This window comes from Pristiophorus japonicus, chromosome 3 (genome assembly GCF_044704955.1).
Source record: "Pristiophorus japonicus isolate sPriJap1 chromosome 3, sPriJap1.hap1, whole genome shotgun sequence".
NCBI lineage: Eukaryota > Metazoa > Chordata > Chondrichthyes > Pristiophoridae > Pristiophorus > Pristiophorus japonicus.
The window spans coordinates 278,029,291-278,042,183 of NC_091979.1; the positions used below are offsets into that span (position 1 = coordinate 278,029,291).

The 12,893-nt window shown below is 40.4% G+C and overlaps 1 protein-coding gene across 2 annotated transcripts in view; it reads left to right on the top strand.

Annotated features, from left to right (window-relative positions):
* The window catches only part of dock1 (dedicator of cytokinesis 1), an 816,280-nt gene that overhangs the window by 676,625 nt on the left and 126,762 nt on the right, over nucleotides 1-12,893 (top strand). For both annotated transcript variants that reach the window (XM_070876753.1, XM_070876754.1), the window contains exons 39-40: nucleotides 2,375-2,464; nucleotides 2,565-2,669. In XM_070876753.1, coding sequence (XP_070732854.1) covers nucleotides 2,375-2,464; nucleotides 2,565-2,669 — 195 coding nt within the window. The remainder of the gene's footprint in view (nucleotides 1-2,374; nucleotides 2,465-2,564; nucleotides 2,670-12,893) is intronic.

Sequence of the window (12,893 nt, forward strand, 5' to 3'; positions counted from 1 at the left end):
GGGGGAGAAGAGGAGGAGAAGGGGGGAGAGGAGGGGAGTGGGGGGAGAGAGTGGGAGAAGGGAGAGAGGATGGAGGGAGGGAGGGAGGGAGGCTGAATGGCCGGGCCCAAGACTTCGGGCTGGATTTACAGGTAGGTGGCGTCGGGTCTCGGGTGGGGGTCGCGGAGGTCCGGTGGGGGGAGAGAGCCGCGGAGGTCCGGGGGGGGGTGGGGGGAGAGAGAGTCGTGGGGGGGTAGAGGTCGGGTCGGGTCCGGGGGTGGGGGGGGAGCAGTCCGGTCGGGTGGGAGGAGCCTTATTCACGCAGCCCCAGTGAGGCCATTCGGCCAGGGCTAGGGGCTGCGTGCTTCGGGCCCCTCCCACAGTTTTGGGCGCCTGGAGCTACTGCACATGCGCGCCCGCTGTTTTCAGCGCAGGGACCTGGCTCCGCCCCCTATAGCTCGTGCTGCGCTGCGCCCAGCTCCAGAGGACCTGCAGGGAGCCGGAGAATAGGTAAGTTTTTTTTAGGTGCACTTTGTGACGCGAAAAATGAGCGTCCAGTTCTGGGCTGCGCCGTTTTAGGCGCGGCCCGAAACTTGGGCCCTATATGCTGGCAGCTCTACCAGTTCACCCTTCCATATTTCTTCCTCTAATCAATTCATGCTAGTACTCTGCTTTCACATCCTCCTCACTCCCCATGTAGTACACATTGAAATTATTCTTACCTTCTTCTCTCCAGTTTACTGCATCTATTTTCCCAGAATAATCCTTCATCGTCCATCCCAGCTTCTGCCAAATGCTTCTCCAAGGATGGAACTCTGCTGCACAGTGTTGGTGGGGATCCTGGATCACACAAAGTTATCACAGGATCAGGAACTTCTACCCATTGCATGCAGCAGTACCCAATCTTCTGGATTAACAAATCAGAGCCAGGGATTGGAGTAGGACACTTTTCACTTGGGCTGGGGTGAGGGACATGGATTACTTGGATTCTGTAATAAGAACACAATTTTTCTGTGGCCCTGCTCCATCATTTTATCGGTTCCTTTTGAAAAATTAGCTTACATGAAACAGCACATCCCTGCATGTCCCTCCAGAAAGAATGAGTTGTCATCTCAATCAATAACAAAATCTTCACTATAATTTTCGTGAACTTGGTAAATGCCCTGTTTGTTTAAATATGCAGTGTAATGCGATGGAATGGCCTATCAGTCTATGTGTATATAAACACCAACTGAACAGCCATGCAAAAGCAAAATAAAAAGTTGGCCAGCATCGCTAATCAAAAAAGTTAAATTGTTCACATTTGAATGTTTTTCTTTGCAGATTAATTTGCAAGTTCCTTTAAACAGCATGGCATTGGATATATATTCCTTTAAAATCCTTAAGGAAAATGTACATACCCATATCCTCTTGATATTCACTGGGCTAGAAATTGGGCTGCGTAGCACCTGTTTTTCAGGGGCTACACAACCTACAAAGGCCCCAAAATGGCAGACAGGAAGCACGAATACACTTCCAGTCGAAAATGTGGCAACCGCCATATTGGGTAAGGACAAATGAAAGGCATCTATTACCCAGTCCTGAAGCAGGCATTAGAACCTAACTCCTGCTTGAGGTCACCCTTCCAACATTGGTTTGCCTTGAGGCAGCTAGTGCAATCGCAGGCTGCACTCAGGAAAACCAGCCCAATAGAATGCATGCAACAAAAAAGGTAAGTAACCTACCTGAATGTGGTACTGGGCGGAACTGGCCTATTGACTTCAAATTAAAGGACCCTCCCGATCGTCACCGCTCCCGGCCACCCCACCCCAATATGTCCGACTCCCAATCTCCTATCTCCCACCCTGCGGGCCTGATCTCCCAACCCACATCCCTGATCTACCAAACCCTGCGACTCCCAATCTCCAAACTCCTAAGCACTCTCCCCCCCCCCCCCCCCCCCAGCCCTTCTGTTTTTTGTGAAATTTAAATCTAATCTTCAGATGGTAAACTGAGGAATACGTGCATACTCTCTGCAAGTCAAGAGCATAATGTTTCACTGCCGTGGGTAGGTTGAAAAGCAGGATGCTTCATTGTCACGGGCAAGTTAAAAGGCAACTGAGTTCTTCTAAGTGTACAATTGTTCCAGAATTAATGTTTTTCTTCGGCAGTGAAAGTAGTGAGAATGGATGTTCAGAATTTTCACACTAGTCATTTAGAGTAAATAAATGACTGCACAATTCTTGGGCACAAATAATCAGAATCTTTGCAAGCATAAAGAATTATTGAAATGAAACATACTAACCTTGACATAACTGCCAAGTACATAGAGATTAGTATTGAGTATTAACTAATAAGTAATTAGAAAACATTAAGTACTTCTGCTTTGTGTTTCATTTTCTCTCTTGTTTATCAGATGTGGGAGGAGGCCATTTCTTTAGGCAAAGAGCTCGCAGAACAATATGAAAATGAGCTGTTTGATTACGAACAACTCAGTGAATTGCTGGTAAGACATTAAATGGCAGATCATGCAAAATACTTTGTAATTATTTTTTGCTTGTGTGAACTGTTAATCATTTGAAGTACTTTGTGGATCACTTTTGCAGCAAAAACAAGCCCAATTCTATGAGAACATTGTTAGAGTGATTCGAGCAAAACCGGATTATTTTGCTGTTGGATACTATGGTCAAGGCTTTCCTTCATTTATTCGGGTAAGAGTTAGTTCACTTTTCATTTTTGTGACTGATGTGAAGAATATTTTGAATACACTATCAACAGAAAATCTTTAATTTATTTGATTAATATACTGGTACTCATTTTACAGAAGTGTTAATAGTCTAGCCATATATATGTTTCTCTAGTTTAGAATCAGAAAGGTTCCCAAGTCATGGAAAGAAATTGGTGGGAAAGGAAATGTGCTGTGGTATGAATAACTGACTGCAGCATTATACCACGAACCTCAAGATGATTATGGCAGAGTTGAATGTTATAGTAGTCATAATTTATAATTATTTTGCAGTATAAACACTTGCGAACAAGTTAGACAAGAGCCAAACCATAATGAAGCCTTACACATTCTCTAACATAGATTTTTCTCTTTCTATGCTCCTAAAAAGTAACTATCAAACCTGCTGTGTTGGTGCAATAAAGCACATTCACTTTTGTGGTGCTGTTGCATTATCAGCAATACCTTGACAGGTTTGATGCTTATTCTTCAATATAAATTTTTTTTAAACGTTTCTATTTTTTGGAGATTTAACACATATTAAACTTAAATCTTAACTTTGCCATTATTTCTATTTGCCAAATAAAATCCTGTTTGTGTACTGTTTTGAGTTGCTCCGTGCTTTTATAGATACATAATACAATGGGATAGATAAGACCAGCACAGTGTTGAGGTAATGAATTCCTTCTAAAGTTATTGAAAAAAACTATAGGTACACAAAGTACATACAAAAGAAGGTGAACTTATGCATTTGCATTTAATGAAGGAAAGGCCATTACTATTTATCTCTTAAGATGTGATTTTTGTAGTCATCTTTGTGGGAGCCACAGACTTCAGAATTGCACTTTCCCTTTGAAATGTAGCATTCAGAAGCTGTTTTGACTTAAAACAGACTAATTTTCATATTTTAAACTCATTACCTCGTGAATGGCGCTGACAGTTGCTCAAATAATGTTTTCAAAACGCATTGTACAAGACTGAACAAAGAATCATTTTCAAGAACCTGGCACGTTAGCACAGGATTTTATAACTGGAATTCCCATGTATTAAACGTAACATTTTCAACTATATTCAAAATGGATTTATTTTGACTTTTTTTAATTGAAGTATATACCTTGCATTGACAGGAACCCACCCTCTGTTTTCTGTATTTTTACATTGTATCTTGTCTCATGCTTTTGGTCTGCTTCCAGTTAATTACTTCTTTGGCCAGTAGGAAATGCATGGAGGGATACACCAGGAACTCTGCCTATTGTATCCCTACTAAACACATTTGTGTTCATATCGGCTAAATTTTTTGGGAGAATGAATTAAACCAATTTTCTCCCTCTCAACATTACAACCACAGGTTATAGCATTACTATATTGTTCCTGAAAATATCAGTTGGATAACTCCAGTGATACCCATATTTAATCGCCAATTTTGATAGAACAGCTAGCTTTTGTATTTTTTTCTCTAGATTTTTTCTTGAAAATATAGTTGAATTTTTTTTTTAAGTGTTTATGGATGAGGATGAAAGAAACAACACCAACTTGTATTTATATAGATCTTTTCACATAGGAAAACATCACAAGGTGCCTCACACACGCGTAATAAGACAAAAATTGACTCTCAGCTAAACAAGGAGATATTAGGAAGGGTGAATAAGTCATAAAAGTAGTTTTTAAATAGGGTCTTAAAGGAGTAGTGAGAGACAGAGATTTAGGGAGGAAATTCCAGAGCTTAGGTCCTAGACGGCTGAAGATACGACCACCAATGGTGGGGACGAATGAAGTATGGAATGCACAAGAGTCCAGAGTTGGAGGAATGCAGAGTTCTTAGAGGGTTGTCGGACTGGAGACAGTTACAGAGATAAGGAGAAGTGATACCATGGTAGGATCTGAACACAAGGATGAGAGTTTTAAAATTAAAGGCACTGGTGGACCAGGAGCCAATATAGGTCAGCGAGCACAAGGGTGATGGGTGTGGGCCTTGATGTGGGTTACTTGACAATGGAAATACCTGTTCTGGTATGACTATTCTATATTATTAATTAGCATGCATAAATAGGCAAGTTAAATTTAAATTATGTACTTTTAAAATGGTTTGTGAAAAATAGAAAGCATGTATATGTGGTGACATTTTATCTTTACAGTTTGTTTATGAATTTGCTATCCTAAAGAAGTACACGAATATCCCTATAATATATTTTGATCTATTGCAGTCATATTTTCAGATATTTTTCAAAATATTCCCTGTATTTTTGATGCTACTCATACATCACAGTAGATTTCTATTAATAAGGGATATGGAGAACTCTGTATAAACATGGTGCATTTGTAATACTTAGTTATTTCTAGCAGTAATAAAACAAAGCATTGATATTTTAGATATTCTTATGTCCAGGGATTGAAATAATAAACTCATTGTTCAGCATCTGAGTCAAGGTATATAATAAAAGAGAGTGTAGATGATCTAATTTCAGTAAAAGCTATCACGCCATATATATTTGGCTAAATCTTAAATCATGAGTGTACTATGAAGTTTGGTACTCAGTGGATTGCTGCAAATCTTGCATGTCCTAGTTGTAAGTTAGGAGATGCAATGTACCGTTTGCATCAAAATTTATCCGTCCACCGGTTGTGAAAATTTTAGATCCACTAAATGTTAACCTGTAGAAATGGATTATACCAGGATCACATGAGAAGCAGTATATTGTTATGAATACTCGAATGATGTTGCACTGGGTGAATGCATTGCATGACTGAGTTGCTGACACATTGACATTCAGAAAATGTTTCAGATTGCTGAGTGTAGTACTCAGTTTTCAATTTCATCTAAATTTTCAAGAGAAAATTGTGAAGGCTGCCTACCCACCATGAATTGACAGAAGGTGAGGAAATCTGCTGGTTTTGTCAGTGCAGTGATCACTTTCAATTTTCAAGATATACCTGTAATGTGTTGCTTGAAAAATGTCATGGTTGTTGTAAGTTACTTCTAGTTACATTATTTTACTTTTTGTTTTGTGCTGATTTCCAGGAAGGCACATTGGTAATCAAAAATCACGTATTACAGCTTATAGTTAAAGGGCTGCTTTTCAATTTATTAAAAATACTTGGGTCCGTAATTTGTGGCCCCTACGGACGCGTAAGAGGTGCATACATGCCTGTAAGGGCCGCGCAAGTTCCGGGTTTTTGCGCACAAAAGAATCTTCTTAACAGATCCAACGCATCCCGGAGAAAAGGGCATCCACGGGCGGAGAGTTGGGCCATTTGCCCAACTTCTGCTCAGCAATTGCCCATGAAATTCTTGCGCCTGGTAAAAGCAGATGTAAGGCTTGCTTTTACCAGCGTAAGAGTTTAAAAACACATTAAAATAATTTTTTTTCAATCATTTAAACATTTAAAAAAACCTATACAATAGGTAAGGTTATTTTTAGCTCCCTTAAAATATTTAAATTTATTTTTCAAAAATTTAAAATTTTGTTTTAAATATTTAATTAAATGGCATTTAATTAATTTTAAATATGTAATGTTTTTTTTAATTTATTTGATGTGTACATGTATTTTTTTGGGTATTCCCATTCATGCTTATGGGGTTTCTGTACATACAGAATCCCCACAAGCATGAATGAGGATTTCCTTCTTTTATTGGTTAGGCCAGCCCACATGATCCCAGGGGCACTTGTGAACTCCATGCGCCCCTGGGATACGTGGGCCTCTACCCGCGGGTACCCAGAGAGGCCCAGGACCGCAGATCTTCGTACCTCCCAGACCACCAGGTATGTGGGCATTTTATTTGTGGATCAGAGGCATTTCCCCGGGGGAAATCACCGACCGCAAATTCAGGGCCATTATGAAAATGCCACATACTTCTTTTGGATTTTTTTTTCATATGTAATTTCCCTTTTTGGAGAATCAGCAATTGTTCATCCCATTAAAATGATTGTAAATCTTGGAGTGCCAAATGTCATTTTTTCTCAAATAATTTAGCATTTAATTTTTAAAACCTGTGCTAAGAAATAATCAATTTTGCAAAATTTGTACTGTGTATGATTTGAATATTTTTAAATTATATCTAGACAAAAATTAAGTTTTATTCACAATTTAAAGCTTATCATTTTAATAATACAATATGTTGCATGTTACTTCAGCCTAATATACCTTAATTTTGAAATATTTTATGTAACAAATACTGAAAATGTAAACACTCATGCTCATAATTTTCTGTAATTTATATAGGTTAGCATATAGAATTATATAGAATTTTACAGCACAGAAACAGCCATTTGGCCCATCAGGTCTCTGCCGGTATTTATGCTCCACACGAGCCTTCTCCCACCTTACTTCATCATTAGAACAGCCAATTATTCTAATTGAAAGGTATATAATGCCATACATTTAAATGCAACTGATTTTACTAAGTAATGGTGAATTTTTCAAATTGGACATTAGTTTCTCTGTCACACAGAAAAAAGGTCCTCAAAATAATTTATTATGATGAGTTCGATGGGCTGGATTTTCAGGTGCTTTGCGACTGGGTTTTCGCTGCGTTTTGACCCTCCGCGGCAAAAACCCGGTCGCAATCCTCGGTTCCTTGTTTGCGGTGGCGCTTGGAAGCACCGGACGTATAACGACTGGGATTGTCACCATCAGAGTTGCGGCACTCGAGGTGCAGCCCTACCAGCAGCATTAAGTTGGAAAACCTGAAAAAAAGGTAAGTTGAAGTTTTTTTTTAATGTTTTTGCAGCGATTTGTTAGGTAAGGGTCTTGGTAATGTTTTTTGAATGTTTTTAATTTCCCTCCTCCCAAGGCCTCTCTCGCAGCGCTCCTGACCCTGCATTAAAGTTGACGAGGATCACGTTTTTGCTCTGCGAATGATTATGCACCACCTCCCTTTGTGACCAAGTGCCGAATGTTCGGCCTTAAACCGGTAACGCAGCGAAAACGGTCATTTTCACGTATCGCTTGCGTTTTTGCCCAAAAATCCAGCCCAATATATCTTATTCAAACATTCAATCTTATGCTACTTACACCCTTTTCCTATTTATCCCTTAACTTACTTATGTGTCTGAATTAATGCATGCTCTACAATGTAACCTGTGAGTTAGTGCAAACATGCCAACCTGGAAAACTAGCAAAATTTGATGACCTAAAAAAAAAACAGACTATAAACCTATGACTTGTGCAAACAATTCATGACGCTAATGGTGAAATTATCTGAGCTACCACATTACTTGTAGGGTCTCACATGCAGCAGGCAACTCCCATTCTATGCTATGTCCCACCAATGACGAGGGGACTTGGAAATTTTCCCCTAAAAATTCAGGGAGACTTGGGCTAGTAGCTTGAGTCTTGGATACTTGGATTAAACCCAATATGCCTTAACTTTTATTGGAGGGGGGAAAGCACATGTACATGAATCAGTCCTGAACTACCTTTTACTAGCTTGATCCTGTGTTCCACTTATCTTGGTGCAGTTTAAGATAACCCAAGAGAAGGGATGCATGTGTTGAAGGCAAAAGATTTATTTTTTTGGGTGATTTATTTGAGGGCATGGCTCCCCCCCTAGAAGATTTTGATTTTTAACCACCTAGTAGATGCATTTTTCAATAATTTGGACTCTGTAATAAAGATGGGCATCTCAATTCTCTTCATATAAAATGGATGGGACAGTTAGTTAACTTCACAAAATGCTCTGACAAGGAAGGGCATTTGGTCCATCTTAATTCATCCACCCAGAAAGACCCTGAACCCGCCCCCCCCCCCCCATTGTTTCTTAAATGATTCCAGGGTTTCTGCCTTCATTACTTTATTTGGAAGTCCTTTTCACACGCGTTGATCACTCTCTGCATGAAGAAGAACTTTCAGAAAACAATCCTAAAATCACCTTTTGCTACTTGAGCCTGAGCTTTTGTCCCCCTTATCATTTGGAATTTTTTTTTTGTATTTTAAAGCTTATTTTTGTCAGTAGTTGCAAATAATCTATTGCTGGGAGAAAATTGAGATGTTATCATTTTCCTTTATTAACAACATTGCACAATAAGGAATAGGAGATTCAAAGCTATTCTTACTGACCATAGAGCTGCAGGCAGCTTCTCTCCAGTTCCTTTACCTCCTCGTTTCTCTCACCCACACACCACCACCACCCCCCCACTCCCCACCTCTGATTGTTCTTACTGGTTTCTCATTCTTAAAGTTTAAGACAAAATAACTTTGGACACCTTGTGCTTTGTAGTTGTACTGTATATTTTTTACAGTTTCATACAGCAGTATTAGAATTCAGTAAGCATCTAAGAGGAACTACATCAAACTCAAAAGTTCACTTTAAGCAGCTTGAATGTCAACTTCAGTAGAGCAGCCCAGTCCCTACACAGTCAGTGATTTTTTTTTTTCCAGTTCTAACTCCAGCCACCTTTATGATCTTTCTCTGTGAGATTGCCAATTTGGGAGCTCACCTTCCTGTGTTCACTTTTTTTAATGGCCCAGATTTTCCTCTCAAGCTAATGGCGCTTGCCATTATTTATGCGCAAATGGTACAGCAACTTCAGGTGAGGGGCAGATGCGTGGTTAAAAGAAAATATCCAAAAGTTGCTGTCCACGATGCTCTGTTCCACCGTGAGCTTCGTGAAAACGGCACCTCGCTGCCTGTCTTACCATTGAAATGCAATGAACACCGTGAAGTTGCTGTATTTACATGTACATACGGACTAAACTAGCTACAGAAAGTCTTGTCCATTCCAGCCTAAATAGCATTTTTAACAATGTGATAAGTATTTATTACTGCCAATCAACCTCTCTGGCACTGAAGATTAATTCTTACAAGTGTGGAGTCTCATTCCTTCAGGTTTTAATTGTTGGAGATTTAAAAATGTAAAATTAAATTTTTTTAACATCCCATGCTGTCCCTTTTCTCGCAATCTAATCTTTCTTTCCTTTTTTATTTTGTATTTTTGTACCTGATTTGGCATTGAATTCACCCACTCTAATTTACACTTCAATCTGAGTCCTTGTGCTATTTATTTCACAATGCTTCAACCAGATTGCTTGCCCAGATTGTTCACTCAGGTCCCAGATGCACTGTTTCCCTCGCTTTGACATCAACTCACATTTTCAGTAACTTGCCATGCAAAAAAATGTAAAAAGCTAAATGTGCACGGGCAAGTCTAATTATGTTAGATGCCCTGCTACAGCAAACATTAGCTCAATTTCTGTAACTACTACTTTCCTTCATGTTCAGTGCTGCTACTTTACAATCATTATGTCTTATCTTTGTGTTCCTCTTTAAGTTGTGCAAATTCCTCTGGCCCTCGAGATAGGTCCTCTGCATAGTTGACCCTGCATTCACATTTTGAGTGACATTTTGCCATGTGTTCTGCCTACCTTACATAATTGTGGGCCATCTTGCCAATTAAAAATCTGATCATGGCATTCCATTATAGATGTTATTAGTTAGTGCGCTGTTTGGTGAATAAATTAGGGTAATCACAACAATCTTTGAGCTATTTTAATCAAATATTGCACATGCAGCATTTACATGAACAAACATTTCAATGTTCATCCTGGTTAAGTGGCTCATTAGCTGCTTGCAAAATGTCAATAGAGCACTACTGCAGATAGGTGCATTCTTGTTGGCAACTTTTATTTTCTTATTTTTTGTTAATCAAGTTGTATTCTCAAAGCTGCATGTTCACAGAATGTTGTACGGTTCGAAATTATAATGAAAATGAAGCACCAAGAAAAAAAATAGCTCTGAGTCAATTTGTGGCCAGTTTTATATTAAGTGCTTAGTCGAGATTGCATTATCACATTTTAAATGTGATCCTTGCAACTGCTGAGAAAACAGCCTGCTATGTCATCAATCTGAGTTTTATTTGAACCCAGATTTTGGATGTGAAATGATTCTGCTGCAACTCCTTGTACCATCCAAGTGCCTTAGCTGCCATCTGTCTCAGAATTTTTTGTACATTGAAGAAACGTTTGAGTGTTGCATACATTCTAGTTTTAGACAACCAAAAGAATACAAGTTGGCAACAATATTGTTAGCCTATTCATATTATAGTACTTGGAAAAAAAAGTTGTGACGTTCTCCCAATGCAATGTTATAATCTGTTTTTTCCAACACGCCTTTCCTCCCGTAAATTTAAATAGCTATTATATGTGTGATATTACTGCAATAAGTATATCTTCTCCTAAATGTAATTACTTTCAGTAAAGATAATATTAATCAAGTTCATGCGTAGCATGAAGTCCAATATGAAATCTCTGTTAAATTTAAAGATTACAAGTGAGACTAAAATGTATGTTCACACTCAATTATAATTGCCGTATGAACATCTTGGGAAAGTTTCCATTGGAACTTATCTAAAGTTACAAATTATCAGTGCAACTTATTCAAATAACATTTTGCAAAAATGTCTACAATGGACTTCCTACCCATAGGGCTCAGTTTTGCCCAAAGCCATTTTTTGGCGTATTGCCAGAGTTACGCCCGTTTTTCCAGGCGACAACTGCTCCAAAACTAAATGTGCCAAGTTTCCCCACTCTGTTTTTCAAAATTGGTGCCACACAGAGTGTCCTGCAGCCTCGGGGGTTGGAGCCAAATGTCTGCGCCAAAAAAACGATGCTGCCCCTTCTGCATATGCGCAAAAAAAGAGACGTTTTTGGCGTGATTCCTATGGGCGCACATGCGCAGTACAGCTCCTGGTCTGCAATCAGCCGTTTTTAAAAAGTCAGTTGTGTGTGAGAACATTTAATTCTCATTGGAAAAATGGAGATGCAATACAAGATACAACGTGGTGCAAGGACCAAGAATTTCTTACAGGATGATGTGGAGGCACTATTTAATGTAATTGAGGGCAGATGGCAGGAGCTAGACAACAGCAGAGGTCACATCCACCCAAAGAAATGAAGAAACGCTGGAACCAACTTGCAGAAGATTACTATACAATGGTGACCATCCTACGGTCTGGAGGCCAGTGAAAAAGAAGTGGCAAGACCTTGGTCAAGTAGTTAGTGTAAGTAATATTTTCATTTCTTCACTGGAATTGCAATTGTAAATGTGACCATCTGTATATGTCCCACCCAGCAGAAAGACACCCTCTCTTTAAAAAGTTATATTTTCATCTTTGCAGTGGAAGGTGGCACACAACAAAAGAGAAAGAACTCGAACAGGAGGACGCCCGGCAAATCTGCACCCACTGACACCCTAGGAAGAGAGGGTCGCTGCTGTGATGGATCCTGCTTGGAGAAAAGCAACCACCACTGCACAAGCTGGGCCCACAGTCGAGGGAGAGGGTAAGCCCTGCAAATTCCACAGTCTGGTTTTCCTAAATGTTAAGTACTGCACAAGCTAGCCATGGTTCGGTTCATGGGGATGTCTCCATCAGCTACGCTTTGGTTGATGCAATGTGCTATCATTCATTGTGGTCCTTCAAATCAGCCTGCTGCCTGTGCTGTGTGAGCCTACTCATACCACCCACCCTGCCCCTCCTCCGCTGCTAACCATTTACCTGTTCTGTTATATTTTGCAAAACCTGAGGCCAACCCTGACGATGCTGAAGCCAATACAGAAGAAGATTCAGACGAGGACGAGCCTGAAGAGGAGAACATCTTCCAATCCCACCTTCCAGACCAAGAGCATGGGGGTGAGGGGGAAGGGATGGATGAAGTCCACACTCTTGTACTCACTTTGGAGGAGGTGCACGTGCTGCCCATTGAGGTGCCAGCCCCTTCCCTGAGTGGTGGTTTGAGTGTTGGTGGGACATTCCATGGTTTCCCACCATCTGAGGCTGGGGATTCCAGTGAGGTGCAGCGAGGCACACCCAGGGCCCCACCATCCCAGGCTGCGGGTCCCAGTGGAATGCAGCAAGGCACACCTAGGGTGAGGAGGGGAAGGAGAGCTCAACCGCGCTCTCCTGAGGTGCAGGATCTAACAGATGTGGTTCAGATGATGTCAATGAGTGTGGCGAGCATTAACCTTACGCGATCACTCCTGGACACCATCAGTGGGGTGGGTGATGAAGTATCGGGACTGTCGGGAGAAGTAACAACACTCTCTCGAGAAATGGGAACGCTGTCCAGGAACATGAGGGAGGGAATATCTCAGTCAGCTGAAACCATGGTGCACATGAGGGAGGGAATGTCGCAGGTAACTGATGCGCTGTCATTGAACGTGAGGGAGGGAGTATTGCAGGTAGTTGAGACACTGTTGGTGAACATGAGGGAGGGA